The sequence below is a fragment of the Bombina bombina genome, chromosome 2 (genome assembly GCF_027579735.1).
Source record: "Bombina bombina isolate aBomBom1 chromosome 2, aBomBom1.pri, whole genome shotgun sequence".
NCBI classification, from domain to species: Eukaryota; Metazoa; Chordata; class Amphibia; order Anura; family Bombinatoridae; genus Bombina; species Bombina bombina.
The window spans coordinates 1,310,205,016-1,310,228,892 of NC_069500.1; the positions used below are offsets into that span (position 1 = coordinate 1,310,205,016).

The 23,877-nt window shown below is 37.7% G+C and overlaps 1 protein-coding gene across 1 annotated transcript in view; it reads right to left on the reverse strand.

Annotated features, from left to right (window-relative positions):
* The window catches only part of PPP2R2C (protein phosphatase 2 regulatory subunit Bgamma), a 539,035-nt gene that overhangs the window by 95,978 nt on the left and 419,180 nt on the right, over positions 1–23,877 (reverse strand). The window contains exon 6 of the mRNA XM_053704157.1: positions 20,811–20,975. Within this exon, the coding sequence (XP_053560132.1) occupies positions 20,811–20,975 (165 nt within the window). The remainder of the gene's footprint in view (positions 1–20,810; positions 20,976–23,877) is intronic.

Sequence of the window (23,877 nt, forward strand, 5' to 3'; positions counted from 1 at the left end):
TATACAACATAAGAAGAGTTGCAGGTAAAAAACCCCGGTATTTTAAATTTACACCCGGAGTACGGATGACAAATTTCACCCCCTTTCATGACACTGTTGCATTGAGGACAACCCAAACAGCGGAAGGTACCAATTTTTGGTTTACCAAAGAAAGGAGATTTATTAGTTTCAGAGTTAACAATAGATCTAGTGATCCTTTTGCCACACGTGTACCCCTTACGGTATGCTGCTCTTCGAGCTTGAGTAAACTCTTTAATGTCAGGACATGACTCCTTTAGGATATGCCAATTGTGCTTAAGAATACCTTGTATTTTATAGCTTAGGGTATTATATGTGCTGACAAAAGTTAGTCTATCAGTTAGTCTCTGACCCCTCAGTTAAGGAAAATAGACTTAATGAGATGCAGTCTAAATTTAAAGAGAGAGGATACTCTGATAAGGAATTAACAGATTTGAGGTCTAATTTCCATTACAAAAAGAGTTCCCCTAAAAATGATAGACTAACTTTTGTCAGCACATATAATACCCTAAGCTATAAAATACAAGGTATTCTTAAGCACAAATGGCATATCCTAAAGGAGTCATGTCCTGACATTAAAGAGTTTACTCAAGCTCCAAGAGCAGCATACCATAAGGGGTACACGTGTGGCAAAAGGATCACTAGATCTATTGTTAACTCTGAAACTAATAAATCTCCTTTCTTTGGTAAACCTAAAAATGGTACCTTCCCCTGTTTGGGTTGTCCTCACTGCAACAGTGTCATGAAAGGGGGTGAAATTTGTCATCCCTACTCCGGGTGTAAATTTAAAATACCGGGGTTTTTTACCTGCAACTCTTCTTATGTTGTATACGCCCTTAAATGCCCCTGTGGGCTATTATACATAGGGGAGACCACCCAAAGGGTAAGGGACCGTATAGGACAACACAAGTATACCATTAGAAATGATAGCACTAAAGATCTTCCTGTGCCAGCACATTTCTTAGAAATGGGGCATCAAGCTAATCAACTTCGCTTTATGGTATTAGACCAAATAAAAAGAAAACCTAGGGGAGGTGATAGATACAAAGAGCTTCTGTATAGAGAGGCTAAATGGATATGGAAATTAGATACACTTTACCCCAAGGGCATGAACCGGGAATTTGATCTTAATCCATTACTATGACCCAATATTGGTTTACTTTTTTATATCTCTCCATTGTTATGTAGATGGATATAGATTTCTGCAAATAACTCTCAGATATGTTGTTTTTAATCTTGGTCCTTTGGGACTTCCTATATGGTAACAAAGGGTTAATTAAATTGGGGTTTGTTGAATTGTTTAAAAAAACTTTGTATCTTTGTATAACCCCGCCCTCCAAGTATGTTCCTATTGGTCCTTGTCTTAATCAGCTGTGCTATAAATTGTTTGTATGTGCATTGCATTTTTAGCTTGACAAAGGGGCAGAAGCCCCGAAACGTTGCTGTTCACTTAATAAAGTCCTTTCACTTTATGAAGAGTGCATCATTATTTGCTTTGGAGCATTTAAACGTTTATTAGACTGAACATCAATAGGACTGGTTACCTCAATATCCAAAGTAATTAACACTTCTTTTAATAAAGAACGCATATACTCTATTTTAAATAAATAAGTAGATTTGTCAGTGTCAATGTCTGAGGAAGGATCTTCTGAATCAGATAGATCCTCATCAGAAGAGGATAAATTATTATGTTGCTGGTCATTTGAAATTTCATCAGCTAAATGAGAAGTTTTAAAAGACCTTTTACGTTTATTAGAAGGTGGAAATGCAGACAAAGCCTTCAGAATAGAATCAGATACAAATTCTTTAAAATTTACAGGTATATCATGTACATTAGAAGTTGAAGGAACTGCAACTGGCAATGTACTATTACTGATGGAAACACTATCTGCATGTAAAAGTTTATCATGACAACTATTACAAATGACATTTGGTGGAATAATTTCTACACTTTTACAACAAATGCACTTAGCTTTGGTAGAACCGATGTCAGGCAGCAATGTTCCAGCAGAAACTTCTGAGGCAGGATCAGATTGGGACATCTTGCTCAATGTAAGAGAAAAAACAACATATAAAGGAAAATTATCTATTTCCTTATATGACAGTTTCAGGAATGGGAAAAAATGCAAAAGCATAGGCCTCTGATAGAGAAAAAAGCAAGAGGCAAACATCAATGGGGTGTTGAAATAATGCAAAAAAATTTGACGCACAACGTAACGTAAACTTTTTTGGCGCCAAAAATAACCGGAAATGACACTAATGACGCGTCACTAATGACGCCGCCATGTGAAAGGTCTCGGTGTCACGTATGACGCCAGAAATGACGAAGTTGCATCATAAACGTCTTTTTCCACGGCAAAAAAATGTTTGCGCCAAGAATGATGCAATAAAGTTTAGCATTTGACGCACCCGTGGGCCTAATACCCGCAATAGCAAGAAAGTAGTCAATTGAAAAAAAAAAGACTAAACCCCAGGTAAGAAATACATTTCTTAAATGTTTAAATTCCCCAAATATGAAACTGACAGTCTGCTGAAGGAAATACATGAACCTGACTCATGGCAAATATAAGTACAATACATATATTTAGAACTTTATATAAATGCATAAAGTGCCAAACCATAGCTGAGGTGTCTTAAGAAATAAAAAACATACTTACCAAAAGACACCCATCCACATATAGCAGATAGCCAAACCAGTACTAAAACAGTTATTTGTAGAGGTAATGGTAAATTGAGAGTATATCGTCGATCTGAAAAGGGAGGTAGAAGATGAATCTCTACGACCGATAACAGAGAACCCATGAAAAAGACCCCCGTTAGAGAAATCATTGTATTCAATAGGTGATACTCCCTTCACGTCCCTCTGACATTTGCTGTACTCTGAGAGGAATCGGGCTTCAACAATTCTGAGAAGCGCATATCAACGTAGAAATCTTAGCACAAACTTACTTCACCACCTCCATAGGAGGCAAAGTTTGTAAAACTGAATTGTGGGTGTGGTGAGGGGTGTATTTATAGGCATTTTGAGGTTTGGGAAACTTTGCCCCTCCTGGTAGGATTGTATATCCCATATGTCACTAGCTCATGGACTCTTGCCAATTACATGAAAGAAATTAACCCTAGAAGCTCCCTACATGCTCCCTAATTAACCCCTTCACTGCTGGGCATAATACACTTGTTTTGCGCAGTGGCATTTAGCGGCCTTCTAATTACCAGAAAGCAATGCCAAAGCCATATATGTCTGCTATTTCTGAACAAAGGGGATCCCAGAGAAGCATTTACAACCATTTGTGCCATAATTGCACAAGTTGTTTGCAAATAATTTCAGTGAGAAACCTAAAGTTTGTGAAAATATTTGTGAAAAAGTGAACAATTTTTTTTATTTGATCGCATTTGGAGGTGAAATGGTGGCATAAAATATACCAAAATGGGCCTAGATCAATACTTTGGGATGTCTTCTAAAAAAAATATATACATGTCAAGGGATATTCAGGGATTCCTGAAAGATATCAGTGTCCCAATGTAACTAGCGCTAATTTTGAAAAAAAGTGGTTTGGAAATAGCAAAGTGCTACTTGTACTTATTGCCCTATAACTTGCAAAAAAAGCAAAGAACATGTAAACATTGAGTATTTCTAAACTCAGGACAAAATTTAGAAACTATTTAGCATTGGTGTTTTTTGGTGGTGGTAGATGTGTAACAGATTTTGGGGGTCAAAGTTAGAAAAAGTGTGTTTTTTTCCCATTTTTTCCTCATATTTTATAAATTTTTTAAAGTAAATTATAAGATATTATGAAAATAATGGTATCTTTAGAAAGTCCATTTAATGGTGAGAAAAACAGTATATAATATGTGTGGGTACAGTAAATGAGTAGGAAAATTACAGCTAAACACAAACATAGCAGAAATGTAAAAATAGCCCTGGTCCTTAAGGGAAAGAAATTGAAAAATGGCCTTGTCCTTAAGGGGTTAAAAAAAAACACGGAACCACACGGAAGTCCCAGAGAGATAAGAGATGCCTTTCATAGAAAGTAATAAAGCTCTCTGGGATACAGAATTTCACAGGAGAGAGAAGGTAACTGGAGAACATCTGGGTCTGATATGTTTTTTTCACTACAGTTTAACTTATTTTCACCTTCAGTTAAATATATACTACTTTTCTGTCAGTTAAATAAGTGTATTGTGAATTTTGAGCAAACTTCACCTGCATACAGGAGCGAGATAATTCAGTGAGACCAGCTTGTTTAAAACACTTACAGCATTTCACAATCATGTCCGCTCTGCATCGCTAAATGCCGACAGCATACACTATCGGCATTTAACATTGCACACGCATTTCACAAGAAATGCTTGTGCAATGCCGCCCCCTGCACATTCGCTAGAAGGGGGTGTCAATCATCCTAAAAGGTGGCGGACAAGTTAAAGAGCAGCAGTCTTACAACTGCGGCTTATTAACTTAGGTTTCAGACGGACCTGAAACCTCGGGCGGAGCAGGCAGCATTGTCTGCTTGATAAATCTCCCCCATACCCTTGGAACTCACCTGTTCAGTCCAGGGGACTCCCCTGTCCCTCCCACTTTCTAGAGCTGTTAGTTTTAATTTAAAATAGAGCAAATACAAAGTACAATGTAAGTTGCAAAAGATTTACAGAAATATACAATGTATGATCCTAATTTGTTAATATAATGCAGAAACTTTCAAAACATAATCCGAATTTGTAAAATCACTGCTGGATCTAAATCTTAATGTATTAAAATATAAAATAGAAACCCAGGACCCAGGCTACAGTGTAACGTAACATAAAATACAATGCACAAAATGTAAGTGTAGCAAAACTCTCATATCATGCAGTGCTATATTGAACTGGGCTTGTCTCTCCTTCAGATACAGAAATGAGAGAGGTTTCCCAGTGCTGGAGGGTTCATGATCTTGGGTTCTAATGTTCCTTTTTTTCTTAAATGCTTCCCTTCTGAACTCTACTGAACCCTTTTATGTATCTGAGGATTGCTGTCACAAGGTCTACACACTTAACCTGAAATTCACAAAATACTTGGGGATTCATTTTCAATAACAAATCACCCAGAGAATTTGGGCAAAAAAAGAAAACCATAAAGTTTTTGACAAACAGGAAGCAGCTTGAGATCCAGGGAAATTTGTTTTAGCTCCTGTTTAGATACTTTTCATTAAAGGGATATGAAACCCAAAATTTTTCTTTTGCGATTCAGAAAGAACATGCAATTTTAAACAACTTTACAATTTACTTCAATTATTTAATTTGCTTCCTTCTCTTGTTATCCTTTGCTGAAAGGTTTATCTGGGTAAGCTCAGGAGCAGCAAAGAACCTAGGTTCTAGCTGCTGATTGGGGGCTGCCTATATATACCGATTGTCATTGGCTCACCCATGTGTTCAGTTAGAAACCAGTAGTGCATTTCTGCGCCTTCAACAAATGATACCAAGAGAATGAAGCAAATTTGATAATAGAAGTAAACTGGAAAGTTGTTTAAGTTGCATGTTCTACCTAAATCATGAAATATATTTTTTGGGTTTCCCGTCCCTTGAACAGTGTGTAACTACTTCACTGAATTGCATAATCTGCTAGAGTATAAACACATAGGGGCCGATTTATTAAGTGTCGGACGGACATGATACGCTGTCGGCATTTAACATTGCACAAGCAGTTCTGGTGAACTGCTTGTGCAATGCCGCCCCCTGCAGATTTGCAGCCGCTAGCAGGGGGTGTCAATCAGCCCAATCATATTCGATCGGGCTGATTGCTGTACGCCCGGAGTTAAGAAGCAGCGGTCTTAAAACCGCTGCTTCATAACGCCTGTTTCGGAAACAGCTGCGTTGGGGCTGATTCGGGCAATGGTAAATCGGCCCCATAGAATTCAGCCCTTATGAGAAATGTAGCTAGGACAAGGGTATTGTACTATTTATTGAATGTGAAGCATGAGTTTTATTGTGGTTCTGTGTTAGCTGCTAAGTGCATTACAGGCTATTCTAATTATTCTATGAGTCTGAGAACTGTTTAGTTGGCCACAATAACAGGTCAAAAAATGCAAAATGGCAAAATTAGGATCTACCTCACTGTCTGCTGGTCGGGCACATTTCTAAGTTCCTCTTTTAGTAAACACTGGGAGCAAATATTTTCTGGGTGTCCAGATGTAAAGTTTTATACAGTTTGCAAATCTATCTCAAGAACATTTTTCTATTTCGTTTAGAACTGTGCAGTCTATCAATAATTAAATCTTTTGACAATGTCAATAAATTAGCACTTAATAGAAACTACAATTTTAAACATATTTGCATTTCCATCTAGTCTAATTTACTTAATTCTCTTGGTATCCTTTGTTGAAGGAGCAGCAACCCACTACTAAGAGCTTGTTGAACGCATTAATTGAGCCAATAACATGAGGGATATTTATATAGTCACCAATCAGCAGCTCCTGAGCCTACCTAGGTATCCTTTTTAACAAAGGATATAAATAGAACAAAACAGATCATAGAAGTAAATTGGAAAGTGGGTTAAAATCATATACTCTACCTGACTCATGAAAGAAAAAAAAATTGTGTCTATGTCCCTTTAACTACTGCACTGTCAGTATCAGACTGATATACTACAGGAAAGTTCTTCTCTGTGAAAGGCACATGTTGAGCAAGGGTGGTAACTAGCCATAGAACAAGCTATTATGCTATTGTTCGCTCCCAGGTTGAGCGCTTCTCTCTTTTTGTATATGCTAATTTGTACTAAAGAATCTATATTATAGATATGAGTGAATTACGAAAGAACATGACATCAATTTACAGTAAACAACTTCACTAAGTAAGGAAGTATCAGACCAAAGTACATACTAATTCCATAGTATAAAAGATGCTTTTACCAAAAGATAAATATTTAATCCCTTAATACTTTCAAGAAATCTCTCTAAGGCATTTAGAACTGTTACTACATAAACAGACATTAACATTTACTTTAATGTAATTTTAGTTTCTTCTGTAGCACAAATTACATCAACTCAATACACCGAAATACTTGAAATTTTTTTATCTGCTAGAAACTGACAGGATAAAGCAAGCTTTTAAAACAATGCTTTCTACATTCACTGGATTATAATTAAACTAGTTGCCAGATTCTTTTATTTCTTGGATGTATCCTTAATTGGTAGTACTAGTTTCTCAAAGGTATTATTACTAAATTGCAGAAATCGATTAATTACAGCTTTAAAAAAATTGCTCCCTGGCAAAGGAATACATTTTATTTTGTGTGTACACAGCATGAATGAATTTCAAATGACTAATACTCAATACTGTGTGTTTGTGTTTTATATATACATATGGGGAGGTGAAAAGTTAGATTAAAATCCTCCACTATACACTAAGTGCTAGTGGAGAGAAATTACGGTGCTCTCGCAAACGGGCAAATTTGCACAATATATGCTGGATAGTGATGCCGCAAACTGTTCGCCTGGCGAATAGTTCCCGGCGAACATAGCATGTTCGCATTCGCCACGGCGGGCGAACATATGCGATGTTCGATCCGCCCCCTTTTCATCATCATTGAGTAATACTTTAAACCCTGTACCTAACAGTCAGAAGGCACATTCCAGCCAATCAGTAGCAGACCCTCCCTCCCAGACCCTCCTACCTCCTGGACAGCATCCATTTTAGATTCATTCGGAAGCTGCATTGTTAGTGAGAGGAGGGACAGTGTAGCTGCTGCTGATTTAGTAGGGAAATCTATAGCTAGGCTAGTGTATTCAGTGTCCACTACAGTCCTGAAGGACTCATCTGATCTCTGCTGTAAGGACAGCACCCCAAAAAGTCCTTTTTAGGGCTGCTTTTTTTTTTTTTTTTCCTGTGTAATCTAATTGCAGTTGCCTGCCTGCCAGCGTGTGTGTCAGGCTCACAGCGTATACTGTGCCCACTTGCCCAGTGCCACCACTCATATCTGGTGTAACTATAGTGTAGATTTAAAAAAACAACACTTTTTTGACTGTGTTAAATAATAGCAGTCAGTTTCCTTCACACGTGTGCGTTTAAGTGCCTGCCTGCCAGGGACAGTGTCACCCCAGTGCAACTCATATGTGGTGTAATGGTAGTGTAGATTTAAAAAAAACAACACTTTTTTTGATTGTGTTAAATAATAGCAGTCAGTTTCCTTCACACGTGCAGGGCCGGTGCTAGGATTTTTGGCCACATAGGCGAGGATACATTTTGCCGCCCCCCCCCCCCATTACATACCATTCTAGTTAAAGGGATATGAACCCCAAATTTTTTAGAGCATGAAATTTTAAGCAACTTTCTAATTTTCAAACAGTTGTTGTGCTGTATAACAAATCAGACAATGTTAGTGCTGCATAGCAAATCAGACAGTGGTTGTGCTGCATAACAATTATATATATATATATATATATATATATATATACACACACACACACACACACATATATTGGATTTATAGCACTGGGGAAATAGATACATTTTACATTGAGAAAGTTAATGTCCCAACAAAAAAAGGAAAGTTATGGATTACTGTTGTGGGTTAAAATTCACACACACATACACACACTTACACACATACACATGCACACACACATACACACACACTTATACACACACACATTTACACACACATACACACACTTACACACATTTACACACACACATACAAAAACTTACACACATACACATTTACACACACTTACACACATCATTTACTTTTTTGTAAAATTAAACAAATTGATAACATGTTATTAAATTAGATCATCCTTTTCCTAGTTTCTAGTGCCCTGACTGATGGCAGAAGGAATGTCACACTAGTCATTTGCAAGGTCCTGAAAAGGCATCATTGTCCAGTTCAGGCTGTGTCAGTACTTCTTGGTCTGAATGGAATGCACTATTTCAAGTGTGCAACATTATGCTGCACTTGGGAAAGATGAAAGATAAGGCTGACTGTCTCCTCCAAGAACTCTATAATTTTAGATAATATCCTATTTCAAAGTAATTAGCTCAATGGGGCGTAACAAGGCACTTTGCTGCCAGCCAGTAACAATGCCTTACGGTTTTAAGCTTTAAGAATTTAAGCAGACTGGTTCCCCATATTTCTGAAAATCAATAAGAGGTCCATAATACAATACAAAGAGCTGGCTTCTCCAACTGTTTTCTATTAACTTCAAAATACTGTAAAGCACATAGCAAGGTGCTCAGAAACTTGAGGTTAGAGAAACCAGACACCTTCCTATAGCAACAGTGTGGGAGAGGTCACAGGACTTTCGTTTTCTACAGAAGTTTTTTTTTTAACCCTTAATGCAATTATCTACAAAAATGTGAGTTAAAATTACACTACAGCATAATATAATCAAGATAAAAATGAAACACAGACTCTCAGAATTTTAGCAGTGAGCTGCCCAACAAAAATCTTGGCTGAGTCAGCCAGTGACCTTAGCAGAGGAGCCTGTGCAAAACAACTCTGTCTCTATGACATTTAGGAAAGTCAATAAATCCTTATAGACTAGTATGCCCCTCAGAGACCCCCACGCCATTCCTATCCTACCTCACTACATTGGTCGGTCTCTCTATCTCGTCTGGGGGCTGGACGGCAGCATTACTCACACTCGTCTCACCCGTGGCTCAGCTCTAGATGGTGCTGTGTGTGTGAGTGAGCCAGATGTCACGTGGAGTCAGGCGATCCCACTCCCGCACAATTTTCTCCCTCGCTCTCAGAGTGAGACATTCTTCTTAGATAGTAGACAGCACAGCTGCTGTGCAATTGAGCTCCGCCTTCTCCATGCTCTGGCTGACATCACACCACACGCACGCCGCGCGTGGCATGCCCACATCCACATTCCCATCGGCAGCCTGTATAATAATAATATGAGCAATAGCCACTGCCAGGCCAGCCCAGCGGGACAGGAAGACTTTAGAGTATAGGCGCAGGGATAGCCAGCGGGTGCCGCGATTGTCAAAAACTAAGTTCTACAACAAAAAAAATGAATAAATAATAAATTTAAATCCTTACAGTCGGCACCGCTCTTAGCGCCCTCCAGTTAGTGCGCCCTAAGGCGGATGCCTTTGTTGCCTTATAGCAAACGCCGGCCCTGCACACCTGTGCGTTTAAGTGCCTGCCTGCCAGGGCACAGTGTCACCCCAGTGCAACTCATATCTGGTGTAACAGTAGTGTAGATTTTAAAAAAACAACACTCTTTTGACTGTGTTAAATAATAGCAGCCAGTTTCCTTCACGCGTATGCGTTTAAGTGCCTGCCTGCCAGGGCACAGTGTAACCCCAGTGCAACTCATATCTGGTGTAACAGTAGTGTAGATTTAAAAAAAACAAAAAACACTTTTTTGACTGTGTTAAATAATAGCAGTTAGTTTCCTTCACACGTGTGCGTTTCAGTGCCTGCCTGCCAGGGCACAGTGTCATCTTAGACCTTGAAGCCCACCTTAGACCTTGAAGCCCACCTCTTTCAGATTGCATTTTAACAGTTTTTCACCACTAGAGGGTGTTAGTTCACGTATTTCATATAGGTAACACTGTGCTCATGCACGAGAAGTTATCTGGGAGCAGGCACTGATTGGATAGACTGCAAGTCTGACAAAAGAACTGAAAAAAGGGGCAGTTTGCAGAGGCTTAGATACAAGATAATCACAGAGGTTAAAAGTATATTATTATAAATGTGTTAGTTATGCAAAACTGGGAAATGGGTAATAAAGGGATTATCTATCTTTTAAAACAATAAAAATTCTGGGGTAGACTGTCCCTTTAAACGGGGAGTTTGGTCTGTCACTGTGAAGCAGGCGTAACCCTTACACTACCTGAACGATACAACATCATAGCTGATGTTTTAAAGCACGTTGTTCCAAACAATTTAGCAATGTTAGGTGATTTATGCCCTTTATGGATTAAAACCAGACTCTGCATCAACTATGTAATTTTCCATGGGAGTTTTGCCATGGATCTCCCTCCGGCATGCCACAGTCCAGGTGTTAGTCCCCTTGAAACAACTTTTCCATCACTATTGTGGCCAGAAAGAGTCCCTGTGGGTTTTAATATTCGCCTGCCTATCGAAGACAATGGCAGTTCGCCCGGTTCGCGAACAGTTGTGGAAGTTCGCGTCTGCCGTTCGCGAACGCAAAATTTTAGGTTTGCGACATCACTAATGCTGGTTATTGCTACCACGAGCTTGCGTAGCAATTAGCTCTCAGAAAATTAACCAGAGATTAGAACTCTGGTTAATTTTCTTAGAATGCCCCAAATGCCCTCAAAAAATGCCCTAAAATAAAAAATAACTGCACTAGGCAGTTGGTGGGAGTGGGGTGTTAGAAAAAAAACGGCACTGAAACCTGCATTTACATTGCGGTCTATATCAGCATATACATATATATTTAAAAATGCTGCCCATTGCTGCTCTCCTTACCCCCTTTGCTGCATGAAGTTCTGATGCCGTCTGTGACACCATCAGAACGAGGCTAACATAGGAGCCTATTGAAGCGAGCTCTCACGAGCACAATGTTTCCTTGCAATTGCGATTGACTTGTAATACCAGCGCATATTAATAAGATATTTAACGCTCCACTTGTAATTTAGCTTTAAATGTAGAGAAAATAACTTATTGACAGTTCTGAATTGCTCTACTAACCCTGACAACTTTGTGTATACAGCGATGCTATGGATTGAAGTAAAAAAGTGAGACATTGCAGACATCCCAACTCTCCCGGAAGTTCCGGGAGTCTGCCGCATTGAAAAAGCTGCTCCCTGACACCTGCAAATTAAACACAATCTCCCGGAAATAGTGGTGCCAGAGAAAATCAACCTCTAGGTTTCACTGTTTCGTTATAGCTCAATGTAAACAGTTACTGCGTTCTTCTCTAGACTTTTCTCCCCCTTCCTGAGCTCTAATGCAGTGTGAGACATAACAGACCTGATATATGTGAATTGTGCAGACTCCCATACTTTATATTGTGCAGACTCCCAAACTTTATATTGTGTAGACTTCCATACTTTATATTGTGCAGACTCTCAAACTTTATATTGTGCAGACTCCCAAACTTTATATTGTGCATACTTCCATACTTTATATTGTGCAGACTCCTAAACTCTATATTGTACTGATTCCCAAACTCTATATTGTGCAGACTCCCAAACTATATATTGTGCTGAATCCCAAACTCCATATTGTGCAGACTCCCAAACTCTATATTGTGCAGACTCCCAAACTCTATATTGTGCAGACTCCTATACTTTATAGTGTGCAGACTCCCATACTTTATATTGTGCAGACTCCCATACTTTATATTGTGCAGACTCCCATGGTAATATATATTTATACATGCAAGTTTCATCTTGTCTTTTTTATTTATATGTGTATTTTTTTTTTCTCACATACTTTTTGTGATAACATTTTCAACTATTTCATAATCAGAGCACTGAGGAATTCTGAATTGGGGGGGCTGGGGGGTACAATAGTGAGGTGGTACAGTGAGGTGGTACAGTGAGGTACTATACAGAGGTAGTACAGTGAGGTACTATAGTGAGGTGGTGGCACAGTGCGGTACTATAGTGAGGTTGGCACGCAGTGAGGTAGTATAGTGAGGGGTGTATGACATTGGGATGTATGACATTGTGAAACTTACTTGCATATGTTACCTGGAATCCTTTGTTGCATTGCAATCTTAAAACATTCTCAGTTATTTTATAAATGTTACTTAAAGGACAGTCTAGTCAAAAAATTAAACTTTCATGATTCAGATAGATCATGCAATCTTAAGCAACTTTCCAATTGACTTTTTTTTATCAAATTTGCTTTAGTTGTAGTCATCCATAATATGGCAAGAACAGATTAACTTAGCAAAAAGAAACCACAGACCAGCATTTCTGTAATGAAAGAAGGGCAGACAATCTGGAAATGTTTAAGTGCATTTACAAAAACCATTAAAGGGACATGAAACACATTTTTTTGTCTTTCATGATTCAGGTAGAGCATGTTATTTTAGCAACTTCCAAGTTCACTTCTGTTATCTAATTTGTTTTGTTCTCCTGCTATCCTGTGTTGAAAAGGATACCTAGGTAGGCTCAGGAGCTGCTGATTGGTGATGCCTCACGTTATTAGCTCACCTGCTTTGTTGAAAAGCATATCTATGTATTCTCAGCAATGCACTACTAGGAGCTACCTGCTGATTGGTGGCTGCACATATATGCCATTGACTCACCCGATGTGTTCAGGTAGCACCCAGTAGTGCATTGCTGCTTCTTCAACATTTGGCTACCAAGAGAATGTAGCAAATTAGACAACAGACTAAAATTGGAAAGTTGTTATAAATTATATTTTCTGTCTGATTCATGAAAGAAAAAAGTTGGGTTTCATGTCCCTTTAAGGACTTTATAAAATAGTTTATCATATAAAATGCTTAATTGAACATAGTAATATTGTGGATTCGTCGGCTTCACAAGCCTATTCTCACCACATATCTTCTGCAGTTTGTTATGTTGCCATTCCTGCGGAAGTCAAACAATGCTTAATTGTGTTAACACGACAGCGGCAGCCCCTTTCTTCTCCAGACTTAAGTACAGATTGGCTCCTCCAAATAATTAAGGTGGTGAGTAGAGTTTGATCAATGAAAAATAATTGCAGCAAACAAGGTGCTAATGATATTTTAATTTATCTATAGAAGGTGTTTACTATCTCTTTAATTGTAATGATGAAACAGGTTCACATGAGGATCGCCACAGGAAAAGCAGACAAAGAGCTACCTCTGCTGCAGAGGATAAGTTAATTAGAGTCACCAGCATCAGAAATCACAGCACATCAGATTAAAGAACAAATACATTCTTCATTAAATTTATGCAGCTGGTAGATCTCAGCATTAGCCACATGCATCAGACCTTCATGGTAGAATTGCTGCAAACAAACCACTACTGAAGGAGACAAATAAGAAGCTACTTGCTTGGGTCAAGAAACATAGGCATTAGATATCCTCGTATTGTATTTAAACACTGGCATTTGTTGTTTTTATAAACTCAGCTAAGTTTCTGTTATGTTTAAACTTAAGTTTTCACCTTATTCAGTTATCCTGCCAAGGCCAATTAAGGACAGATATAAAACAAGCAATAAAAAACTGTGCAAACCAGGCAGCGTGGAAACCCTGATAGATAATTACTTTAATAATCATATGCTCCACATGACCTTGTTTGCACAGTGTTTTCATTGCCTGTTTTATAGCTGCCCCTAATTGTCTTCAGCGGTAAAAAATAGCTAAGGAGAAAACTTAAGCCTAAACAGGGCAAAGCCACAACTATTACTTTATAGAATCTAAGGTACTTTATAGAAACTAAACCTTTACATATATATCTTCAATATATAAACAACTAATATAATTGTAACAACATATCTACATATTATTCTAATGCTAATCTTTGCTTTTACTACATCATTATGTCTAGCATGTATATTCTTTTTAATATCCCTTTAACTAGCATGGCTGCCACAGAATTCTGCAGCTACACACCATCCCATAGCATTTTTATTGAGGCTCTATTTGTTTTTCAACTGGACAATGAGTCAATACAGCTATATGACAACGTAGGAGAGTGATGGAGTGATTCATCAGATGACCTGGCCACCACGGTCACCGGAACAAAACCCAAAACATCCCAAGTGGAGGGCCAGATTACCCATGAAGGGCTAGATTACGAGTGGAGCACTAACAGTTACGCACGAGCGAAAAGGGGTTTTATCGCGGGTGTTTTCACAAAACAAAAAAGTGTCACAAAAAACATCAAAAACACATTACAGTTACACTCATAATAACACTATCTAATAAAAATGATTTAAAAAAATGCACAAAAAAGTGATAAGGGCTCAAAGATATGAGATCTCAGGTATTAGAGAAAAAAAGGACTGCACAGGACTTTTACATAGAGATACAAACATACACATGTCTAAAGATGTATATGTATGTGTGTGTGTTTATATATATATATATATTGATATATGTCTATATGTGTATACATATGTATTTATATGTGTTTTTACAGACATATATACACATATAAACACACACATATATATATATATATATATATTATTATTATTATTATCTGTTATTTGTAGAGCGCCAACAGATTCCGCAGCGCTAAATATAAATATATATATATATATATATATATATATATATATATATATATATATATATATATATATATATATATAAAAGTGCATTGGAGTCCTTTCCAGTCAAGCAGATGAAAACATGTAAAAACATATTTATGCAATATTTATTTTTAATAAAGTGTTATATACTGTGTATTTACTGTAAATATTTTAGCATTCTAATAATCTGCATATAGGGGAATATGTTTTATTTATAAATAGATATTCCTATACATATCTGTATATATCTATACCTATATATAATCTATATATAGGTATAAATACATATTTGTGCAATATAAATCAGATATATGTAGAAATATGTATTTAAGAATACATAGAACATATTCTGATATGTGTAGCACATTTGAATGTGAAATATTCATATTTTTATGTTGGGTTAGAGCACTTGAGTATATGCGATCATGTTAGCTCACAAGTAAGGTGCTCCTCCACTTTTTTTGCTCTATTGACTTCTATGGGGGAATAGGCTATCACGCACACAATGTTCTAAGTTCGGCTTTTTATGCTCGTCAGGTTAGTGCACAAGTAAAAATAGTTTACTTTCAACTTGTAATCTGAGTGCTACACGACACATGCAAAAGTGTACTTCTAGCAGAGTTAACTCTCAAGCTGCAGTGTTAAATGACGCTCCACTTGTAATCTGGCCTGAAGTTGTTTTATCGAATGTCAAGTGTGTAAAGCTGTTATCAAGGCAATGTTTTGCTATTTTTTTTTAGTAATATTAGTTTTTATTGGGGTTCAGTTGATGGCACAATAACAACAATGCATTTCAGTACAGTTTACATGGAAAAAAACAAACCAAGATGGTTTTCCAATGTACATCAAACAGTAATTAAACAAGTTTTGTACATCATAGATATATAACAGAGATTAAAGATAAATGGTGAACATCTTACTTGCCAAGTGGACTGTAGGTCTTCTAACTGAAATATGAGGCCACTTTTGGATCTCTTAATGTTATAAGAGACATAGAGCTACAGAAGACTATCATGAGCATTAGGGGACCACTCATGGATCCCAGTATTGAACCTATTTATTATCAATAAATTGCTGAATGACTGTACATTTCTATACATGCTGAACATATGTAGGATAAATACAGATGTAGAAGTAGAACCTGTGGAGAAAATAGTAAACTAATGTAGCTGCTAGTGGAAGAAAGAGATAAAATATGTTTCACTGCCAATGCTCTAAAAGGTCTTAGGAGGGCTTTATGCATCATTCATAAATTTTCTAACAGAGAGCTTTATACACCAGTATTTGAATGAATGACAAAAATGTACTTTGTAGTCATAGGGTTGCGTGAGTTTTTAAGGGTCCTAAAAAAGGGGAGGTTGTAGATAAGACATATCTAAATAAAAAATGAGCCTAGAGGGACTATGCTAGACAAGTATAATATGGTCAAGGGTCTCACCGCCATAATTTGGTTACAAGGGAACCTATTGTGAGATAGTATATGTTGCGGAAGCAATTAGAGAACTAGGTGTAAGTCTTACTGTCCCGGCCGCAGACAGCAAGGCGCAAAGTTTAGTTATAAATCGACTCTACCTGGAGTGAAGTTAATAAACTCTAAGTCCCTATCTGGTTATTTAATGACGGCGTAGGTAAGTTGTGTGGCTATTTAGCTGTTGTTTTGGCATAGCAAAAATAATAAGGGAATAGACCCACTGGCAGATCAGCTCTCTCCTAGATGAATATAACAAACAGCTATATATTTGCAGTACATCATACATAGAAGAGATATGTTAACATATATGCACAGTTAAAGCACCCACTAAGCATTACTATAAAAGTAGACAAAATAGGAATGGTTAGGCATAAACTTTAAACCTGAAATAAACAACTTATATATTTTAAGTTTGGCAACAGCCAAAATGTGTGCTGTCCACCATCAGCAGACCCCAGAGCTTACTGGTAATAAGAGTTCAGACTGGTGGGTCGTCATTTAGGAAGAGAGATCTTAACTAAAGTTAATATACATTCTGGGAAATGTCGGTATTGTGGCCAGTACTGGGAAAATAGTGGACCACTAGTCTTGTTGGCCTACCCCATACCCAGTCTAATCACAAGGCTGACCAAACTGCTCCAATCTCCAAGAGAGCCGTACCGAGGGAGCGGTAGAAAACCAGGGCTTTGCTCTATGCTCCTAGTCCAGAAGGGTTGAGCTGGAAGTTTCAGCGAGTCTGAAGGGGTGATGATAGGAGTCTTCGCCATCTTAGGGCCTGTGTGGACATGTCGGCTGTGTTGCAGATTATCCACTTCCACACATGGTTGGCACTCCGGGAGAAGGTTCCAAAGCAGGTAGGTTGGAGGACTGACGGTGTGAGTTGTCTATTGAATTCAGTAGCGTTGCTTCTGCTTTAATATCCTCCCCAGGCATATTAAACACTGTCGCATATGGGTCCACAAGGTGATTCGTAGGGCTCATTGCTGCTCTGATGCGGCTATCCGAGGGCTCCGGAATCGTACTCTGCTTAGCCTGAGTTTTGATGTCATTGTCACAGACAGCTTCCTCTTTGGCAGCAGGGGATAGCGATTGCATCAATTTTCCAGCCTTATGCTCTCCAGAGTCCGCATCCTGTAGTGTGGAGCAGGAGGCGGTCATCAGGATCTTAGTAAATGCGGCATTATGTGAGATCAATAAATTGTTTATCTCCCATAATATCCCATTTGCCATCTCCACAGGCAGTTATTTTACTTATGCACAGCAGGTGATGCACAATAAAGTACACTCAGTGCAACTTAATGACAGGGCCAAGGGCGCCACGCCGGGGGTATAGAAAAGGCAGAGTTCTTATATCAGCTCCAGGCGCTGATGCCAGCAGCGATTCCTGTGTCTTTAGGTATCAAAAGCTGCAGCTTCCACGATATTGAACAGTTTTTATAAATAGTTACATAAAATCAATCTGCAAAAGGGTAGATTTATACAATTATTAGGGAAAAGCTGTAGCAGTACGCAGCTATGCGACCAAACATGGCCGCTGCCCGGAAGTTCCCCCATGTTTTGCTATTTTGAAGAGTTTTAAATCTAAAATAGGTTTGATTTGTTTGAAAATAGTTTGAAATTATTTGGTCTTTGCATAATTGCATTTGTGTTATTTTATAGATTTCATGGTTTAACTTTTCTGAAATACTGAAAATAGTAATAATATTAAAAATCCTTTCTAAAGTATCCATAATTTTGACTGTATTTGTATATAAATATATAATACAGGTAGCCCTCAGTTTACGCTGGGGATAGGTTCCAGAAGGAATGGTTGTAAATCAAACCATTGTAAATTGAAACCCAGTTTACAATGTATGTCAATGGGAAGTGAGGGAGATAGGTTCCAGACCCCTCTCAAAATTGTCATAAGTAACACCTAATACATTATTTTTAAAGCTTTGAAATGAAGACTTTAAATGCTAAACATCATTATAAACCTAATAAAATAATGACACAACACAGAATATATAATTAAACTAATTTAAATGAACAAAAACATTTGCTAAACAGCATTATAAGTCTAATAAAATAATCACACAGCACAGACTTCACTTGCATTTTTCTGCAAACATTTCTTTCTATGCATTCCAATCTGGACTGATTTATAGACAGGAAGATCTTGTTCCTTTGAAATCTGCTTGATAGCTCAGGTCTGGTTAAACTGATTAATTTCAGCTTGCTTGGCTTTGCTGCAACACAAGCGGACAGCTCCACCTACTGTCTATTTTAATAAATGCACTGCTTCTCAATGCTTTTCAATAGCAGTCACATGACTGGAAAAAAAGGTTGTTATTCTGAAACGGTGTAAATTGAACCGTTGTAAAACGAGGGCCACCTGTATATACATACACAGACATATATAAATACACAGACATCTAATATAGAAATACACAGACATACAGTATATCTATTGTACAACAATGTATACTCAAGTGACAACTGATTGTTCCCCAGAGGACAGGGAATTGCGCTGCACAAGGATTTCCATGTGCAATGTTAAAGAGATATAAAATCCAATTGTTTTCTTCCAAGATACAGATAGAGCATGTGATTTTAAACAACTTTTTAATTTATTTCTATTATCAAATTTTCTTCATTCTCTTGGTTTCTTTTGTTGAAAAGAAGGGATCTATGCTATGAAGGCTCCCCATTTCTGGAGCACTATATGACAGGACATTTTCAAGAATGTTATCCATTTGCAAGAGCAGTTGATGGTAGCACTATTTACTGCCATGTAGTGCTACAGACACCTAGGTGTTTCTTCAACAAAGAATATCATGGGAACGAAGAAAATTTTACAATATAGGTAAATTGGAAACTTTTTTAAAAATGTTATGCTCTGTCTGAATCACAAAAAAAAAAATGTTTGGGTTTCATATCCCTTTAAAGGCAGAGAGATGATGTTGAGAACCTTGTCCATCTGTGATTTTACAAAATGGGGGCATATTGTGATCCTGTAAGTTCTTATAGATGATTATTCAGTTACACAATGTTAGCAAATACAGCCCTGAATCCTACATACATCACAAGATAGCGTGCGTGAAATCCGTCTCCCAAGGGCGCCAAGCTGGATTTACCACACGGCTATTGGCTAAGTGGTGAAAACGTCACCTCTTAGCAAAACAGCGATCTGCCGTGGGCTGCCTTAGCAGCTCAGAGCGGGGAGCTCTTGAAACAAATAAAGGAGCTTTCTGCATAAAGTATGTTATCGTTCATGAATGAAAGTCCCTTTCATTTGTTTCAATTTTTGTTTCACTTTAAGAAGCAGCAGTCTTAAGACCATTGCTTCACGGCCTGAGAGGTGGCAGATTAAAATCACCCTAGATTTATCCAACTGGGGTGACTGACAGCTCCTGCTCTCGCAAGAGAAGAGGGGTGGTACATTTTGGACAGATCATGCTGTATGTTCATGCGAATAAATGGGCTGCTAAAGGTTTTATCATGTGAAAAAAACAAAAAACATATAATCTGAACAGGCTATTAGTAACAGAAGGGGGTGAGTCATTTAATGATACAGTGGGGCCGATTTATCAATGGCCAAATAGCCCCTGATCTCCCCTTCAAGCTCACTGGAAACAGCAGTTATGAAGCAGCGGTCTTAAGGACGCTGCTGCTTAACTGCTCCGCTGCTGTGGACATCAATACGCCAGATCATATACGATCGGGTTGACACCCATGCTAGCGGCCGATTGGCCGTGAATCTGCAGGTGGCAGCATTGCACAAGCAGTTCACCAGAACTGCTTGTGCGATGTTAAATGCCAACAGCGTATGCTGTCTGCATTCATCGATGTCTGTCGGACATGATGTACTGAGCGGATCATGTCGGACAGACATTTGATAAATCGGCCCCAGTGTCTCTTTAAACACTGGATTCACAAAAAAACTCATAATGAGACCATAGTGTGTTGGAATCAACACCTGTTGAAATAGTGAACTTTAAAATGTTTAAAAACTGTTAGTTTCTCATGTGCAGATGTATAATATCTGAACTGAAATGCAAACATTTATTTATTGTCTATTTTCTTACCTGTTTTACACAATTTGCACATAAATACAATTCTTTTGGTTGTTGCAGCACAGTGTGCTTAAACAGACATTATTACATTTAGTATACGGTATATAAAACATACGTTTACAGTGCTTGTCGCAGAGTGCTGAAGCTCTCATGTCGCACAGCCGTAACGATCCTTTGCTGCTGCTGTACACAAAAAGGTTGCAGTGATGGGGGTGAAATTCTGCTGCTGTGATCACTTCTGTCAGATCTTCCATGTTTACCGGCTTGATATCCACAATATCTGAATTGGTTGTTCATTAAGAAAAAATATTTGTTTTTTTTAATTCACTCCCACATGTGGAATTCAGCTGTACAGACTGCCCTTTCAGTAACACAGACACTTTATGTTTCAAAAGCTGAAGTTTTGTTTGTTAATAACTATTACTTAGAACATTGCTCATACAATATAACAAACAAAAAATGCCCTCAAAGATTTAAAGGGCCATAATACCCAAATGTTTAAACACTTGAAAGTGATGCAGCATAGCTGTAAAAAGCTGACTAGAAAATATCTCCTGAACATCTCTATGTAAAAAAGAAAGATATTTTACCTCAAAAGTTCCTCAGTAGCCACCTCCCATTGTAAAGGATTTCTAAGCAGCATATCAGTATGTCTGTCCCGGGACAACTGAAGGGATGAGCTTCGTGAACTCTCATATTATTTCACCAATCAGGTAAAGGAAGCTTACTATGAAATCTCATGAGAGTTAAGTCAAATCTCATGAGATCACAGTAAGAGTTCATGACCTCAGCACTGCTTATGCTGATTGGCTGCTGTTCATTTCTTCATTTTTTACCTGCAGCTGGGAGCAGGTGAAGTATAGCTTTTTACACAGAACTTACTCTGCTGAGCTGAGGAGATTGTGATATCTTCCTTTTTTACATAGAGATGCTCAGGTGATTTTTTTCCTGTCAGCTTTTTACAGTTACACTGCATCAGTTTCAAGTGATTTAGCATATGGGTATTATGTAGGCTGACCATATTGCCGCTTTAAGAAGGAACACATATGAAAAATACATATGTGAGGGTTCTTATACAAAACCATTTCTTTAAACAGCCCTGAAAACAGCCCTGACATATGTATTTTTCATATGTGTCCCTTTTTAAAGTGGCAATATGGTCAGCCTAGTATTATGTCCCTTTAAAAGGTAAGCCCCATCCTCTCCTATCCAGTCTTAACAAGAAGAGCCCTATAATACAGAAGAAAGGCACTTGCTGTTATTTTCAAAAACACAATATACATATTTTTTCATGCAAAAATATATATATAAAAAAACTAATAATAAGGAAAACAAATAACAAATAAAAGAAAAAAAGGAAAATCCACAATATTTGAAGACATAATTTGAGATATAATTCCAGGTTAGCAGTATTGTTCCAAACTGGAATATGTAGATGTCACATCAGTGATAACCATTTTTATGTAAACTAGAAAATGAAAAAAATAAACAAGACAAGAATGAAGTATTTACTTTTTTTCATTCCTACCCACAGCTCTGAAATGAATAAACAACATTATGTTTCAAGTTACAATGCCAGATGAAAAATATTAGCAATAATTTGCAGTTTCTGCACATGCTTCAAAAATAAGTAGGAATTACAGGTATTTATATTCTTTAGAGGTTCATATAATTATAGCTGCAGGTACAATTATAGCTTCAAATATAAAAATTTGGATGCAATTAAGCATTTTTTTTTCTCCCTCATGACTGATGAGACCATTCACATCACAGCCTTTAAAGACAGGATATATCTGAATTAGTTACTATAACATATTTGATTTTATTGCTGTATAAAAAATAATCATCTCTTATTGCAGATGCATTCAGAGTTTTACTAAACACAATCTGCACAAATTGGAAATAAAATCTGAAATGCAAATATAAAAGGGAAGAGATGCTACTAGAATATCAGATTGTGTAAAATACAATAGTAATTCTTGATAAAGGATGAGTTTTTAATTGTGTGTTCAACATACAACACATAATTAAAAACAGCAACTGCAAAATATTTTCTGATATTTTTTAAATGCAATGTCTTAAGGTTAACAGAAAATGCTGTGTTCTTATATGGATCTTTTTTTTAAGCTGAAATAATAATAAAATAATTTGGTACACTAAGTCAAAATAGACAATGACCAGGGGGGATATTTATCAAGCCGTCAACCGGAAATATGCTGGAATTCCACAGCGTAATTGTGGTCAGCTTGATCCGACCTAGTTATCAAAGCCTATAGACCGGCAAAAGTTGAAATCTGTGACATAACATACGATCCGCCGGTGTCAATCCGACACAGATCAATGCTTACGTCATTACAGATGTTCCGAATACACATTCAGCACTATTTGACACTTTTTAAAAGTTAACAAATAGTTAACAGGTACGCGGCTATTCCGGCCCAGCGTAACTGGTTTCCAATCCGCCACCCTGGAGGCCGCGGATGCCATAGGAATCAATGGGAGTCTGAAAGCACCGAAAGCTTATGTTCGATGCTGCCAGATATCCCATTGATTTCTATGGTAGAAAACAAGTTACGTTTACACCTAACACCCTAACATAAGCCCCGAGTCTAAACACCCCTAATCCTCTGACATCGTCGCAACCTAAATAAAAGTATTAACCCCTATCCCGCTGCAACCTAAATAAACGTATTAACCCCTAAACCTCTGGCCTCCCACATCACTACCATTAACTAAACCTATTAACCCCAAACCCGCCAGCCCCCCACATTGCCATAAACTAAATTAAACTATTAACCCCTAAACCTAACAACCCGCTAACTTTACATTAAAATTACAACATCCCTATCTTAGTATGGGGCAATGAGCATTGGACTGTTGTTAACTAACAGTCATCGATCTCGCGTCTATTCGGCTTTTTACCAACTTTATTTATACCCTGTCACTAAACGCCGCCACTATACTAAAATGTTTAACCCCTATCCCGCCACTCCCAGCCCCCGCCGAAACTTTAATAAAATTATTAACCCCTATCCCAGCACTCCCCAACACCACCGCAACCTAAATAAATTTATTAACCCCTATTTCGCTGCTTCCGGACCCCGCCGCCACTAAATAAACATATTAACCCCTAAACTTCTGGCCTCCCACATCACTACTATTAACTAAACCTATTAACCCCA